Source organism: Rhinoraja longicauda, chromosome 9, assembly GCF_053455715.1.
Source record: "Rhinoraja longicauda isolate Sanriku21f chromosome 9, sRhiLon1.1, whole genome shotgun sequence".
Classification (NCBI taxonomy): Eukaryota; Metazoa; Chordata; class Chondrichthyes; order Rajiformes; family Arhynchobatidae; genus Rhinoraja; species Rhinoraja longicauda.
Window position 1 is genome coordinate 443,810 of NC_135961.1, and position 17,738 is coordinate 461,547.

Below are 17,738 nucleotides of genomic sequence, written 5' to 3' on the forward strand. Positions count from 1 at the left end.
TTACAGGTTGTAATGGTACAAGTTGATTTCAAGGATTCTGATTACAAAAAGAACACTTCAAGATGACAAAGAAACTAGGTTTATTAAATTACAGTGAAATACAGTAAAAGTCATCAGGTCGGTCATACAGCACGGAAATGGGCCCTTCAGCCCAACTTGCCCATGCAGGACTAGATGCCCCATCTACGCTAGTCCCACCTGACTGCGTTTGCCCCATATCCTTCTCAATCGTTCCTATCCAAGAACCTGTCAATTGTCTTTTAAATGTTGTTTTAGTACCTGCCTCAACTTCCTCTTGTTCTGTATTCCACCATCTTCTGTGAGAAAATTTGCCACTCAGGTTCCCATTAAATCTTCCCCTCTTACCTTAAACGTATGTCCTCTGGTTCTTGATTCCTGGGTCAAAGACTCTATGCAGTCACCCTACACAGCTCTCTATAAGATCACCTCATCTTCGTACACTCCAAGGAATGGAGTCCCAGCCTACCCAACCCTCCAGCTCAGGCCTCGAGTCCTGGCAACATCTTGTGAATCTGCTCTGCACTCTTTACAGCTTAACAACTTCCTTCCTATAGCAGGATTCTTGCTATAAAAGGATTAGTGAAGCCACGAGTCTTATCCCTTCTGCTCGTGGCTGGTCTGGAGAACTCGATGTTTTGAATCCCGGTCGGAGGAAAACTGCAGTGAGCTTGCTCACAAGCATGCACTTACACCGATCAGCCAAAACATTATGACCACTGAAAGGTGAAGTGAATAACATTGATTATCTTGTTACAATGGCACCTGTCGAGGGGTGGGATATATTAGGCAGCCAGTGAACAGTCAGTTCTTGAAGTTGATGCGTTGGATGTGGGGGAAATGGGCAGGAGTAAAGACCTGAGCAACTTTGACAAGGGCCAAATTGTTATGGCCAGACGACTGGGTCAGAGCATCTGTGAAACGGCAAGGCTTGTGGGGTGCTTCCGGTCAGCAGTGGTGAGTACCTACCGACAGTGGTCCGAGGAGGGACAAACCACAAACCGGTGACAGAGTGTTGGGTGCCCAAGGCTCATCGACGTGCGAGGGCAACGAAGGCTATCCCGTCTGGTCCGAACCGACAGAAGGTCGACTGTGGCACGTCACAGAAAATTTTAATGGTGGTCACGGGAGGAATGTGTCACAATACAAAGTGCATCACAATACACTGCTGCATATAGGGCTGCACACGGAGGACCAACAGCATAGTAGGCAGGTGCTATAAAGTTTTGGCTCCTCAGGTCATAATGTTTTGGCTGATCGGTGTATATATTGAATAAATCTGCACTTTTCCCTATTGTACAAATAGTAGTCAACTATGTTTTTAAAACTAGATATCCAGCTTAGTGAGAGGAACAGGGGTTATTTATTCCATACAATCAGTATGGAGAATATTGAAGGAAATTTGAGATTATAAAGGAGGCGGTGTTGGGGCTCTTGAGCATTAAGGTGGATAAATACCCAGGACATGACAGCATCTATCCCCGGTTAATCCCCCCTGCAGACCTCCACCAGAGACTCCACCAAGCCCTCGCCTCTCCATCGCCCACCAGCGGGCCGGAGCCATCGCCACACCTGAGTTCCAGGCACAACACCAGGCCCACAGCGTCCATGCTGCAGACTCACACTACGAGGTCTGACTCTCCTGGGGCCTATTGCTCCCCCCCCTCCCCCCCCCCCCCCCCCCACAGGGAACCTCAGCAATGATGGGTCTTCCCCTTCCCCTTTCAACCAGGTTACCCCGACCACCCCCCACCCATACAATAGTCCTCATGCCCCCCTCCTCTCTGAACACCCACCATCCCCCCCACCAGACATCGCTCTGTCCATCCCCTGGCCCTCCTCTGACCCCAACTTATCCCCCTGACCTCCCCCTTCTGATACGGAACGGTCAGTCCTCAACAGAGGCCTCACCTTCGTTCCCCTCTGCCACCACCTCAACGATTCCGGGTCCACCACGACGTAGAGCTCCTCTTCCGTTGCCTCCGCCTCCGAGCCTTTCTCTATGGGAATGAGTCCTCACCTCCCAGTGATAACCCCTTCTCCCGTCTCCACCGGTCCCCCTCCTCTTCGATTCCCCAGAACGGCCTTTTACCCTCTCTAGGGACCGCGCCAGTCCTTTCAGTTTAGGCAGAGCTTCACTTGCACCTTCTCCAACCTCATCTACTGTATCCGTTGTTCAAGATATGACCTTGAACATCAGCGAGACCAAACGTAGACTGGGCGATCATTTCGCTGAACACCTTCGCTCAGTCCACGTGAACCTACCTGATATCCCGGTTGCTGGACACTTTAATTCTCCTTCCCATTCCCACACAGACTTTTCTGTCCTCGGTCTCTTCCATTGTCAGAGTGAGGCTAAACGCAAATTGGAGGAACAGCATCTCATATTTCGCTTGGGCAGCTTACAGCTCAGTGGTATGAATATTGATTTCTCTCACTTCAGGTAGCCCCTGCATTCCTTCTCTCTCTCTCTCTATCCCTCCCCCACCCAAGTCACACCAGCTTCTCGATTTCACCCAACTAACAGCCTGTTTCCTTTATTATCGTTACTTTTTTGCATATCTTTTATTCATTTTTCTTTATCTCTCGACATCTCTCATCATCTATAATCACTCGTTTCCCTTATCCCTAACCAGTCTGAAGAAGGGTCTCGAAAGATATGCAAAATAGTAACGATGATACAGGCCAATGTTAGCTGTGGGCTAGTGAAAACGAGTTACAGACAATGAGACTCAACAAGATGGCTTTGAAGCTGTTATAACGACTTGGGTGGGTGAGGGATGGAGAGAGGGGGATGCAAGGGCTACTTGAAGTTAGAGAAATCAAGATTTATACCACTGGGTAAGCTGCCCAAGCGAAATATGAGGTGCTGTTCCTCCAATCTCCGTTTGGCCTCACTTTGACAATAGAAGAGGCCGAGTTCAATTTAGAGGCCGAGGTACAGTGAAAAGCTTTTTTTTGCGTGGCAACCCAGGAAAGAAAGGTCAGAATGGGACGGGGAATTAAAGTATTTGGCAACCTGATCTCCCAGTTCTCCTTCCCCTTGCATATGCATATATGGTGGCCGATTAGGAAAAGGGGAGATGCAACGACACCTGGGTGTCGTGGTACACCAGTCATTGAAAGTAGGCATGCAGGTTCAGCAGGCAGTGAAGAAAGCGAATGGTATGTTGGCATTCATAGTGAGGGGATTTGAGTATAATAATAATAATAATAATAATAATGCATTACATTTATATAGCGCTTTTCATACACTCAAAGACGCTTTACAGGGATTTAAAGAACATAGGGAAGTGAATAAATAGATAAATAAGTAAACGAACAGAGAAAGGAGACAGAAGGTGAGGTGACCTTCAGTGGTTGAAGGCAGTACTGAACAGGTGAGACTTCAGCGATGTTTTGAATGTGGTGAGTGAGGAGGAGTCTCTGACGGTTTGGGGTAGTGAGTTCCATAGGGTGGGAGCAGCGTTGGAGAAAGCCCTGTCCCACCAGGATCTGAGTTTGGTCCGGAGGGGGGGGATAGGAGATTGGCAGCAGCAGAGCGGAGAGTGCAGGTGGGAGTGTGCCTGTGGAGGAGGTCAGTCAGGTAGGATGGGGCCAGGTTATGGAGGGCTTTGTAGGTCATGAGGAGGATTTTGTACTGGATTCTCTGAGGGATGGGGAGCCAGTGGAGTTTGTAAAGGACGGGGGTGATATGGTCACGGATCGGGGTGTGGGTGAGTAGACGGGCAGCGGAGTTTTGAATGTATTGAAGTTTACTGATGATTTTTGAAGGTGCGCCATAGAGGAGGCTGTTGCAGTAGTCCAGACGGGAGGTGATGAAGGCGTGGATGAGGGTTTCTGCAGCTGTGGAGGAGAGGGATGGACGGAGACGGGCAATGTTTTTGAGGTGGAAGAAGGCTGTCTTTGTGATGTGTTTGATGTGTTTGTCGAAGGAGAGGGTTTGATCAAAGATGATTCCAAGATTCCGGATGTGAGGGGAGGTGGATACTGGGAGACCATCAATATTGAGGATGAAGTTTTGGGTGGATTTGGTGAGCGTTTTTGGACCAATGATGATGATTTCAGATTTGTTGCAGTTGAGTTTGAGGAAATTTGATTGAAGCCAAGATTTTATTTCAGTTATGCAGTTTGTCAGTGTAGAGTGTGTGGTGGTGGAGATTGACTTGGTGGAGATGAGGAGCTGGATAACATCGGCGAAGCAGTGGAAGTTGAGACCATGACGGTGGATTAATTGACCAAGGGGGAACAGGTAGAGGATGAAGAGGAGGGGGCCAAGGACTGAGCCTTGGGGGACACCTTGGGGGAGGGGAGCGGTGGGGGATTTACAGTTGTTAATGGAGATGAACTGGTGCCTGTCAGAGAGGTAAGATTTGAACCAGGATAGGGCTGTGCCGGTGATGTTAAAGGAGGTTTCAAGTCGGGTGAGGAGAATGGAGTGATTTATGGTGTCAAAGGCGGCGCTGAGGTCAAGTAGGATGAGGATGTTGAGGTTGCCAGCGTCGGAGGAGAGGAAAAGGTCGTTTGTGATTTTGAGGAGCGCAGTTTCAGTACAGTGGTTGGAGCGGAATCCGGATTGGAAAGTTTCATACAGGTTATTGGTAGAGAGGTGGTATTTTTTTAAAATTTTATTTTATTTGTTTTTGTTTTTTTTTTTGAAAAGCATATGTACAAATAGAAATAAGAAAAAACACATTTGTTACAAAGTTCTTACATAGCTTCAATTTTTAAATTTTTGAAGAGAGAAAGTAAAAATAAAAATAAAAACTATAAACTTGGGGAGAGAGAATAAGAGGGTTAATAAAAAAAAAATTTAAAAAAAGGATCTAACAATAAAAATTAAAGGGAGTAGATCCGGGAGACAATAACCACAGTTGTACATCCAACCCCTAACTCAAGTTTCAACTTTTAATTTAATTTTTTTTATTTTAGTCCTGTGCCAAACCCATTTACTTTTCTAAAAATTCAATAAATGGAGACCATATTTTTAAAAATAACTCAGGTTTGTCGATTAAGGCAAACCTTATTTTTTCCAAATGCAAGGTCTCTGTCATTTCCATAGTCCACATTTTAATTGTGGGGGTTATTGGTTTTTTCCAAAATTTAAGTATTAATTTTTTCGCAGTTATTAGACTGTAATCAAGAAAATATACCTGACTTACTGTAAAATTTGTAGTATGTTCTGATAATCCTAATATAATTAATTTTGGGTCCATATCTAATTTTTTATTAATAACTTTAGAAACTATTTTAAAAATCTCCAACCAGAAGTTTTGCATTTTTATACAAGTTACGAAAATATGAGTTAAATTAGCTTCTTGAAATTGACATTTATCACAAATAGGAGAGATACTAGGAAAAATCCTATTTAATTTCGTCTTCGAATAATGTAATCTATGTATTATTTTAAATTGTATTAAGGAATGTCTAGTATTCAATGAACATTGATGTATATGTATATATCTTGCATTATAAATTGATTCAATTCGTCCTCCCATGCTCGTCTATAAGATTCTGATGACGGGATGTCAGTGTCAAGGAGAATATTGTAAATAAAGGATATTAATTTATTTGAATTATAATATCGATTCAGGCATACATCAAGTGTTTCTGGACCTCTAAACTTATATTCTTGCATGTGTGATTTTACATAATCTCTAAGTTGTAAATATCTAAAATAATTATTAACATGTAATCCGTACTTCTGCTGTAACTCCTGAAACGAAAGAAAAGTTCCCTTATGATAAAGATCTCCCACCCTTTTGATTCCATAACTTTTCCATTGAGCAAAGCCTCTATCTAAGACAGACGGTTTAAAAGAAGGATTATTCGCAATAGGAAGGAAAACAGACAATTTACTCAATTTTAACGTAAGCTTTAATTGTTTCCAGGTACGGATAACACTATGTATAATGGGATTACCTCCATATGTTTTTTTATTTAAATTTATTGGAGCTAAGAGGATCGCACCAATATCGAATGGTAAACAATCCTCTTTCTCCATCTTTAACCAATCCGGTTGTTAATCAGAATCATCCAACCAGCAGGTTATATTTTTAATATTAACCGCCCAATAATAAAATAAAAAGTTAGGTAAAGCAATTCCTCCATTAATTTTAGACTTACATAAGTGTCTTTTATTTATTCTATGAGTCTTGTAGTCCCAAATAAAATTAGTGACAATTGAATCAATTTTAAAAAAAAACTTTTTTGGAAGATAGATCGGAATTGCTTGAAATAAATATAGTAGCTGTGGAAGAAAGATCATCTTTATAGCATTACTACGACCAACTAATGATATAGGAAGTGTTTTCCAAAATTGGATATTTCTGTGTAATTTAACAAGTAAAGGAGGAAAATTTGATTTAAATAAAGAAGTATATTTCCTAGTCACGTAAATTCCAAGATATTTAAACTTTTCATAGGCAATTTTAAAAGGAAATTGTTGAAGTATGGCCGGATTATGCTCCATTATTGGCATAATTTCACTTTTATACCAGTTAATTCTATAACCTGAAAATGAACCAAATTGAGTCATGAGATTTAATAAATTCGGAATGCTAATTTCTGGCTTTGTAATATATATTAATACATCATCCGCATATAAAGAAATTTTATTGGTTGTATGTTTAGTGTTGTAGCCATGAATATCTGAATTTGATCTAATACTCTCAGCAAGTGGTTCTATAATAAGGGCAAATAAAAGTGGTGATAGTGGACATCCTTGTCTACAACCCCTAGCTGAATGAAATTTAGATGACAGCATTTGATTAGTTAATATTCTAGCTGTTGGGGATGTATATAAAAGTTTCACCCATGCACAAAAATTTTCACCTAGTTGAAATTTTTCCATCACTGAGAAAAGATAGGGCCATTCTACTTGATCAAATGCTTTTTCAGCATCTAGCGAAATGATTGCTAAATCTTCATTTAATAGTCTATTTGAATAAATTATATTAAACAAGCGTCTCAAATTGAAAAATGAATATCGTTTAGCTATAAAGCCTGATTGATCGGGGTGTATCAATTTGTCTATAACTAGACTTAATCTCTGAGCTAAAATTTTCGCTAATATCTTCTGATCAGTATTTAAAAGAGCTATCGCCCTATACGAACCAGGGTCTTCAGAATCCTTATCTTTTTTAGGAATGAGGATTATTGTTGATTCAGTCAGAGTTTGTGGCAATCTCTGTTGTTTAAAGGCGTGACTATATACAGTTTGCAAACGTGGAGAGATCAAACCACTAACTTTTTTATAAAATTCATTATTTAAGCCATCAGGGCCAGGAGTCTTCCCATTTTTCATGGATTTAATAGTCTCTTCAACGTCTTGTGGTATTTGAGTTGGGAAGCTACAGCACGTTCCAAAACTTTGGACAGAAAGGGTAGGTTGGAGATTGGTCTGAAGTTGTTTGGGGTGTCAGGGTTGAGACCAGGTTTTTTCAGAATGGGGGTGACAGCAGCGATTTTGAGGATGGCGGGACGATGCCAGTGGACAGGGAGGAGTTTATTGTTGCAGTGATAAGTGGAGAGAGAGCAGGAAGGCAGGCCTTGACAAAGCTGGAGGGGATGGGGTCCAGAGAGCAGGTGGCAGTTTTTATTCCTGTGAAGAGGTCAGAGGTCGGTGGTAGAGACTGGGGAGAACTGAGGCAGGGGTTGGCAGGATAAGGGGGAGCAGGTGGTTTGAGGGGGAGCAGGTGCGTTGGTGGTTAAGGTGCTGTAGATGCTGTCTATTTTGCTTTGGAAGAATGAAAGGAAAGTGGTGCATTTGTCAACTGTGAATGATTGGGAGATGGTGTCCAGGAGGCTGAGGAGTTTGTTTATTGTAGAGAAGAGTGTTTTGGGGTTTCCGGAGCCAGAGTGAATTATTTGAGAGTAGTAGGTGGAGTGGGCACGGGAGAGGGCATCTTTGTAGTGCTGCAGGTGGTCTTTGTAGGCTTGGGAGTGAATTGTGAGACCTGTTTTGTTGCGGAGTCTTTCAAGTTGGCGGGCATGAGTTTTCATCATGCGGAGTTCGGGGGTAAACCAGGGAGCAGAGTGGGTGAAGGAAACTTTTGGTTTTTATAGGTGCAAGCTGGTCGAGGCAGGAGGAGAGAGTGTGGTTGTAGTAGTCAGTGAGGTCAGTGAGACAGTGAGTATAGGAGCAGGGAGGTTCTGCTGCAGTTGTGCAGGGCATTGGTGAGACCACACCTGGAGTATTGCATACAGTTTTGGTCTCCTAATCTGAGGAAAGACATTCTTGCCATAGAGGGAGTACAGAGAAGGTTCACCAGATTGAATTCTGGGATGGCAGGACTTTCATATGAAGAAAGACTGGATAGACTCGGCTTGTACTTGCTGGAATTTAGAAGATTGAGGGGGGATCTTATAGAAACTTACAAAATTCTTAAGGGTTTGGACAGGCTAGATGCAGGAAGATTGTTCCCGATGTTGGCGAAGTCCAGAACAAGGGGTCACAGTTTAAGGATAAGGGGGAAGTCTTTTAGGACCGAGATGAAAAAGGTTTTTTTTTCACACAGAGTGGTGAATCTGTGGAATTCTCTGCCACAGAAGGTAGTTGAGGCCAGTTCATTGACTATATTTAAGAGGGAGTTAGATGTGCCCCTTGTGGCTAAAGGGATCAGGGGGTATGGAGAAGGCAGGTACGGGATACTGAGTTGGATGATCAGCCATGATCATATTGAATGGCGGTGCATGATCGAAGGGCCGAATGGCCTACTCCTGCACCTATTTTCTATGTTTCTATGTGTGCAGGGGAAAAAAAAACTGCAGATGCTGGTTTAAATTGCTGGAGTAACTCAGCGGGTCAGGCAGCATCTCTGGAGAGAAGCAATGGGTGACGTTTCGGGTCTGAGGAAGGATCTTGACCTGAAACGTCACCCATTGCTTCTCTCCAGAGATGCTGCCTGACCCGCTGAGTTACCCCAGCATTTTGTGTCTACCATATATGTGTGTGTAACAGCAGAGGGCCTTCCTCACCTCCACTGGTCACAGACTTCTACCCTCAAAATTATCCTTCCACCACAACCCTCTCTTAGTTTAGTTTACTTTAGAGATATAGGGCTGAAACAGGCCTTTCGGCCTATCAAGTTCCCACCGACCAACGATCCCCGCACATTAATGCTATCCTACACACACTTGGGACAATTTGCACTTACACCAAGCCAATTAACCTACAAACCTGTACGTGTTTGGAGTGTGGGAGGAAACCGAACAACTCGGAGAACGTACAAACTCCGTACAGACAGCACCCATAGTCGGGCGAACCCAGTTCTCCGCGCTGCAAGCTCTGTAAGGCAGCAACTCTATCGCTGTGCCACCCTTATTTCAGTAAGGCTCTTCCAAATCCATATGACCAAATCACTAACACCATTTCCGCTGAAAAGCCTTTTTAAAAACCTTACATTCATTAGACAGGTGACATTTCATTTTCATTTGATTTGATTTCAGAGGCAAGGTGAGTTTTGCGATCATGTTTGCTGTGTCTATTATTGCATGGTGCTTTCATATGCTGACTTTTATTATTTTTCCCCCACCACTCCAATCAATTTAGTTTTTGAACAGGAATCCAGATTAAATATCATATCATATCATATATATACAGCTGGAAACAGGCCTTTTCGGCCCTCCAAGTCCGTGCCGCCCAGCGATCCCCATACATTAACACTATCCTACACCCACTAGGGACAATTTTTACATTTACCCAGCCAATTAACCTACATACCTGTACGTCTTTGGAGTGTGGGAGGAAACCGAAGATCTCGGAGAAAACCCACGCAGGTCACGGGGAGAACGTACAAACTCCTTACAATGCAGCACCCGTAGTCAGGATCGAACCTGAGTCTCCGGCGCTGCATTCGCTGTAAAGCAGCAACTCTACCGCTGCGCTACCGTGCCGCCATAAATGTTCCCATGTTTTCTGACAAAAATATCCCTATTGTTGATACAGCCTGAAACCAGCAAGCCTCAATTTTAATTTTTAGAGTAAACCCACATAACTTTCAAAATAAGTCTTGTCTGCTGCTGGACAACTGCGTATTGAGATTTGTGAAGAGGTGATCGAGATGAATGAGAGCAGGGTGGTGGTCGTTGACTGCATGAACTTTAGCAAAACCTTTGACAAGGTTCCACATGGTGGGCTGGTCCCAGCTTGCAAATTGGACACCAAATTAGTCTGGTGACAGGAGCCAGAGGGGAACTGTGGAAAGATGCTTTACGGATTTGTGGCCTGTAACTAGTAGTCGACTGCAGGGCTTGCTACTTGTTTTTGTTCGTCTTTACATGTTTCCTGCGGGTAGCGTGTCCAATCCCTTAATAATCTTAGACGTTTCAATAAGATCCCCTCTCATCCTTCTAAATTCCAGTGTACACAAGGCCAGTCGCTCCATTCTTTCAACATACGACAGTCCCGCCATCCCGGGAATTAACCTCATGAACCTACGCTGACTCCCTCAATAGACTGTATCTGTACTGTACAAATTGTGGCCATGGAGTATTTTGTTTGGTTTATTTATCTACTGTACATTCTTTGACAGGTATAACCTTGCTTGCCATAGACTGGAAACACTACTGCAGAATATTGACCTTCCTCCACTAAACAGTGCCAACAATGCTCAGTACTTCCTACGAAAACCAGACAAGGCAGTTGAGGAGGATGGTAAAGTCTTCTCCGCCTATCAGGACTGTATTCAACTGCAGCTTCAACTAAATCTGGCTCATCACACAGTGCAGCGCCTCAGAGTGGCACTTGGCTCCAGCAGGAAGACGTTGCCAGAGACATACGAGACAAACGAATTGATTCACAATTCTTCCACAGAGCAACTACGCACCATCATCCGATATCTTCTGGATACGTTACTGAGTCTTTTGCATTCATGCAGTGGTTAGTGTCTTTCTTTTCTTTAGGTGGTTGTGTAGAATGGTCATAGTTGGGTTGAGTGACCATCTCAGAGACTTGTACCCATTGCTTCCCTGGCAATATACAAAAGAGTTCAATGCTGTTAAGTTTTCTGAAGTCGGTGAAACTGTTGTCAGCCTGTTGAGTGAGAGTGGTAGGCTGTAAGATATAATGAACACCAGTAGTAAATTGTATTGATTGTTCAAGTTTAGATTTAGATTTAGAGATACAGCGCGGAAACAGGCCCTTCGGCCCACCGAGTCCGCGCCGCCCAGCGATCCCCGCACATTAACACTATCCTACACACACTAGGGACAATTGTTACATTTACCCAGTCAATTAACCTACAAACCTGCACGTCTTTGGAGTGTGGGAGGAAACCGAAGATCTCGGAGAAAACCCACGCAGGTCACGGGGAGAACGTACAAACTCTGTACAGACGGCGCCCGTAGTCAGGATCGAACCTGAGTCTCCGGCGTTGCATTCGCTGTAAGGCAGCAACTCTACCGCTGCGCTACCGTGCCGCCCATAGTTCATAGTTCATAAGCTGTAGGAGCAGAATTAAGCTGTTCGGCCCACCAAGTCTACTCTACATTCAATCACGGATAATTTATCTTTCTCTCAAACCTATTCTCAGCCCTACTCCCCTTAATCCTTGACACCCGTACTAATCAAGAACCTATTAATCTCCACCTTAAAAATATCAATTGATATGACCTCCACAGCTTTCTTTAGCAATGAATTCCACAGATTCTCCAGCCTCTGACTAAAGAAATACCTCCTCATCTCCTTTCGAAAGGTGCATCCTTTTATTCTGAGGCTGTGTCCTCTGGTCGTAGACTCTCCCACCAGTGGAAACATCCTCTCCACATCCACTCTATCCAGGCCTTTCACTATTCGGTAAGTTTCAATGAGGTCCCCCCTCCAGCAAGTTCAGAGATTGTAATTGAGATGAAGTGTAAACTAAGGTGCTCTAGAAAAACACTTGTTTATTTAAGCCGTTACTTAAAAGTTCCCTTATATTGAGAAAATCTCTTTCCTCAATGTCTGCTCTATTTTGCTGTAAGCTCACTCACAGCCTCTAAAGGAAGTATAATCTTTAATAAAATGTCCACTCAGAATGAGACGATTTGCAAGCTGAAATGTTTGAATGGAGAGATGCAATCTCTTTTAATGTGCAATAGCTCTGAAGTTTAACACACAAACGTTGATTTTCTTTCAGTGTATGCAGACAGTTTACAATTTAAGTTTTGCAATCCTTTTCAATTCTAAACCACTAAAATTATAAAATGTTCCCAATTATATAACCATATAACAACTACAGCACGGAAACAGGCCCGTTCGGCCCTACCAGTCCACGCCGACCACTCTCTCTGACCTAGTCTCATCTACCTGCTCTCAGACCATAACCCTCCAATCCCCTTTCATCCATATACCTATCCAATTTACTCTTAAATAATAAAATCGAGTCTGCCTCCACCACTTCCACCGGAAGCCCATTCCATACAGCCACCACCCTCTGAGTAAAGAAGTTACCCCTCATGTTACCCCCAAAATTATGAAATAACTAGGAGATAAAAATAAGCTGGAGTAACTGGAGTAGCTGGAGACAGGCGGCATCTTTGGAGAGAAGGAATGGGTGACTTTTTGGGTCGAGACCCTTGTCCAGACTGAAAGTCAGGGAAAGGGTGACAAGGGATAAGGAAGGGTCAGGTGTGAAAACGAGATATCAAAGGGGACAAGGATCAAGAAAAATGTACAATGGATTATTGTTAGCTGTGGGAAGATGACAACAAGGTGTACAGAGTTAAAAATGTAATCAGGAGAACAGGTCAGACTAGTTGGAGAACTATGGTGGAGAGAGAGGGAAAGCAAAGCTTACCTGAAGTTAGAGAAGTCAATATATGCATACCGCTGGGTTGTAAGCTGCCCAAGTGAAATAACTAATTGAGTTTGTGAAAGCAGTTGATACGAAGGATAAGGTAAAAACATGACATGAGAAGACTGAGCTATTCTGTTGAATCAAGTAATTTGGTAAATTGACAGCATGAATTTTCTAAAGTTTATTCACTATTTGTGAAACCACAGCTGTGCCGTGATGTTATAGTCGTCAATAATTGAAACTACACACTAGGGACAAATTTACAGAGGCCAATTAAACGACAAAGCCGCAAGTCTTTGGAAGGTGGGACTGCTCCAGTCTCCTCCCACTTTCCAAAGACATGCAGGTTTGTAGTTTAATCGGCCTCTGTAAATTTGTTCCTGGTGTGTAGAATAGAAAGTGTGTAGGGGTGATCATTGAACGGTGTGGACTCGGTGGGCCAAAGAGCCTGTTTCCACGCTGTGTCTCTAAACTGAACTAACCTGAACAGTGCAGGGTTCCTCCAGGTGCTCTGGTTCCAAGAGTCAAGAGTGTTTTATTGTCATATGTCCCAGATAGAACAATGAAATTCTTACTTGCTGCAGCACAGCAGAATATGTAAACATTCCTCCCACATCCCAAAGACGTGCGGGTTTGCAGGCTAATTGGTCTCTGTAAAATTGCCCCATGCGTGGTAGGGAGTAGGTACGAAAGTGGGATAACAGAACTGTTGTGAATGGGTCTTTGCAAAGACTCCATGCCCAACTCTCATTCCTCCATCTCTGCCGTGACATCCAAGATGTCCTCATTCTCTAGGGAACGGGGATTCCCCCTTCTAGCATGGATGAGTCCCATACATGGGTCTACTCTTGCTCCCTCTCCCCCCAGTCGCAACAGGAACAGAGTTCCCCTAGTCCTCACTTTTCACCCCATCAGCCGTCGTATACAGTACATCATCCTCCAACATTTTCATCGACTCCAACTGGATCCCACCACTAGTCACATCTTCCCATCTCCACCCCTTTCTACTTTTCACAGAGACCGTTCCCTCCCCAACTCCTGGTTCACACATCCCTTCCCACTCAAACCACTCCCTCCCCAGGGACTTTCCCCTGTAACCGCAGAAGATGCAACACCTGCCCTTGTACCTCCTCCCTCGACTTTATCCAGAGACCCCTTTCAGGTGAGACTTGCACCTCCTCCAACCTCATCTACTGTATCTGATGCTCCAAGCGTAGAATTGACAATTGTTTAGCTGAACACTTACGCTCAGTCTGCCTTGGCCTACGCGATCTCCCGGTTGACAAACCCTTTAACTCCCCCTCCCATTCCCATACTTAACTTTCTGCCTGGGCACAGTCGGAGTGAAACGTGCAAATTGGAGGAACACAGCTCATATTTCACTTGGGCAGCTTACAAATGAACGTTGATTTCTGTAATTTCAAGTAACTCCCTCATTTCTTTCCCCCACCCCCCACCCTAGTAATCCTACTAGTTCCACTATTCACATCCTTGTACCTCTGTTATTAGCGCATGTTCCCCAGCCAACAACGGCCATTAAGGACTCCACCCTTCCTGAGGTCATCTATTGATGGCACTGCTTTGTTCTGGCTTACTCTATCTTTCAGTCAGATGAGTTCCGACCCAAAACGTCACCTATTCCTTTATTCCAGGGATGCTGCTTTACTCCAGCATTTTGTATGTATCTTTGGTATAACCAGCATTTACAGTTCCTACCTGCACATTTTGGGTGATCCTATAGAGGTATAAGATCACGAGTGGTATAAATAAGGTTGATTCACAGTTTTTCGCTGTATAAAAGTCGGGGTAAACTTGACTTTTCCTCTGGGAATCAAGAACCGGAGAACATAGGTTTAAGGTGAGAGGGGAAAGGTTTAAAAGGAACCTTAGGGGCAACTTTATACACACAATGGGTGGTGGATGTACAGTATCCCTCAGAATACTCTCTAGTAACTTTCCAACTGCAGATGTAAAGCTCACTAGCCTATAGTTCCCAGCTCTTTCCCTGCAGCCCTTCTTGAATAGAAGTACAACATTTGCCATCCTCCAGTCTTCCGGCACCTCTCCTGTATTTAAAGACGACTCGTAAATTTCAACCAGGGCTCCTGCAATTTCCTCTCTAGTTTCCCGCAGTGTCTGATCAGGCCCTGGAGATTTGTCTACCTTCATACAGGATAGGACCTTCAGCACCTCTTCGACCATAACACTGACTGCTCTCAAAATTCTTCCATTGAGTGTTCCAAGTTCCTCTGTCCTTTTTGTTTCGTTCCACGGTAAAAACAGAGGAGAAATACTCATTGAGGATCTTGCCCAATGAACGCTTTGATTCCTAAGAGGTCCCACTCTCTCTGATTACCTTTTTTCCCTTTATGTACATAAAATCTCTTGGGATTATCCTTGTTCCCTTGTAAAAGTCAACCTGCCACAAGAGCTGCTGGTGCCTTCTACTGCTGCTCCATTGAGAGTGTCCTGACACATGGGATCCTGGTGTGGTGCGGCAACAGTTCTGCGGCTGACAAGAAGGTTCTGCAGAGAGTCATCAACACAGCCCAGAAGATCACCAACACACGTCTGCCTGCCCTGGAAGACATCTACAGCTCCCGCTGCCTGCGGAAGGCATCCTGCATCCTAAAGGACCCATCTCACCCCGCCCATCACTTGTTTGCCCATCTGCCCTCAGGCAAGCGCTACATGTCCATCAAAGCGCACACCACAAGACCAACAAACAGTTTCCACCCTAAGGCCATCACCACACTGAACTCTGCACTGAAAGCACACACCCCCATAGACAATATTTATACTGTACAATACCTACCTCTGTGCAATACTGATGTATTCATTTATAATATTTATTTTTATAATACTATTCTGTGCAATATCTTATATTCTGACAAGGTGCAATATCTTATATTCTGATAAGGGTGCATACGTAGGCATAATGTGTATGAATCTGTGTGTATGTATCACATTGTGTGCACAGCTTTTATTTTCCTCATTCTTTTACTGTTACTTTATTGTTATTTTTTATCTTGTACATTTGAGCTCAGCTCAGGCAGTGCGTCTGAATTTCGTTGTATGCACCACGACAATGACAATGAAGAAATTTGATTTGAAATTTGGCACGGTATAAATCAGTGGTTTGAAAACATAGTATCACAAAAACATATTTGTCCATCACTTTCACAAAGCAAGTTGAAGTGGGGATTTAAAAAATTGTGGTTGGGAGGATTTCATTTTTGGTGACCCACTTCACCCACATTGTTGACCTCTGTTCTTTTTAGAAATTGTCAGTTGATACACAGATTTTGGGTTGTTATAATGGCATAACATGACACAGTGGCACAGCAGGAATATAAAAGTACAAACAGTGAAGCTCCGTGAGTTAGTTTGGGTTACCTACTATTTCCTGCCTCTGTCTCTTTGTTAAAATAAAATAAATGTCTATATTGACAAAAGACTTCAATGTACTGTTGATGTTATTTATTTTTATGCTAATGATTCATTTAAATTCTTGTAGGTCATACTGTGCCGGCAATTCTTCAAAGCACGTTTCATGCCCAGGCCTGTGAGGAACTGTTTAAGCACCTGTGCATTAGTGGTACCCCAAAAATCCGTCTCCATGCTGGCCTGCTCCTTGTACAATTATGTGGTGGTGAGAGGTGGTGGGGACAGTTCCTCTCCAACGTTTTACAAGAACTTTACAACTCTGAGCAACATCTTATTTTCCCACAAGACAGGTAGGCGGACTGTACAAACAGTATCACACAGTGGTCTGCATCAGTTTCAATAGGTTTGAATGAAATCACCAGCATTTAACTATTCCTGTCATAGCCATAGAGCAATATAGCCTGGAAACATGCCCTTCAGCCCACGTTGTCCATGCTGAACAAGTTGCCATTCTAGGCTAATCCCATATGCATGCATTTGGCCCATATCTTTCTATACCCTTCCTATCCATATATCTGCCCAAATGTCTTTTAAAAGTCGTAATTGAATACATTTCTATATCTTCCTCCAGCAATTCTTTGCAGATACAGAATACACAGAGGGAAAAAGTTGTCTCTCTTAAATCTCAAATCATTTTACCTTCAGCCTATGCCCTCCAGGTTTAAAATAATCTACCCTGGGAATAAGAATGAGCCAAGCCCCACCTGATCTTGTACACCTCAATAAGGTTATCCCTCAGCCTCCTACCCTTCAAAGAAAAGAAGTCCCAGCCTATCCAACCTCTCCCTTCAACTCAAGCCCACAAGCCCTGGGAACTCACGCTTGTTGTGTCCTTTGCACTTATTTATTCAAAATCTTATTGTGAGCATTTTTTATAGGTAAAGCATATATTTTTATGTTATTTGAAATTTGAGAGTGCAACATGCAGATAGTTAAGATATTGTAGCTGATTAAAAGGGTCGATTGTTGCCACAGTGAAGTTCAAGAGTCCCCCACCATAGCCTTAATTATTGTGTCAAAATGTTATATATGAGATGGTACATTTCCTGTTTACAAAGCTCAGAATTTAAAACCTTTTTGCCACTGTCGTTTGTTTCAGAGTTTTCATGTTACTTTCCTGCTTTGGTCAACGGTCACTTGGCAATAGTGGGGTCCTGGAAGGTTTATTGAATCTTTTGGATAACTTATTGTCATCTCTGCAGCCACGGATAACAAGTTACAGACACACAGACGGTAAAGGATATATTTATTTTTCTCTGAGTATTGAAGCCATAATTCATTTAGAGTCATAGAGTGATACAGTGTGGAAACAGGCTCTTCGGCCCAACTTGCCAACACCGACCAACATGTCCCAGCTGTACTAGTCCCACCTGCCCACGTTTGGTCCACATCCCTCCAAACCTCTCCAAATTCTCCAAATTTTGCTCAAATTAACATTAAAAAAATAGAAACATAAAAAATAGGTGAAGGAGGAGCCATTTGGCCCTTTGAGCC

The 17,738-nt window shown here is 43.3% G+C and overlaps 1 protein-coding gene across 6 annotated transcripts in view; it reads left to right on the forward strand.

Moving 5' to 3' along the window:
- Positions 1-17,738, forward strand: part of birc6 (baculoviral IAP repeat containing 6) — a 356,853-nt gene that overhangs the window by 153,067 nt on the left and 186,048 nt on the right. For all 6 annotated transcript variants that reach the window (XM_078404650.1, XM_078404651.1, XM_078404652.1 and 3 more), the window contains 3 exons: positions 10,554-10,900; positions 16,315-16,534; positions 17,344-17,477. In XM_078404650.1, the coding sequence (XP_078260776.1) occupies positions 10,554-10,900; positions 16,315-16,534; positions 17,344-17,477 (701 nt within the window). The remainder of the gene's footprint in view (positions 1-10,553; positions 10,901-16,314; positions 16,535-17,343; positions 17,478-17,738) is intronic.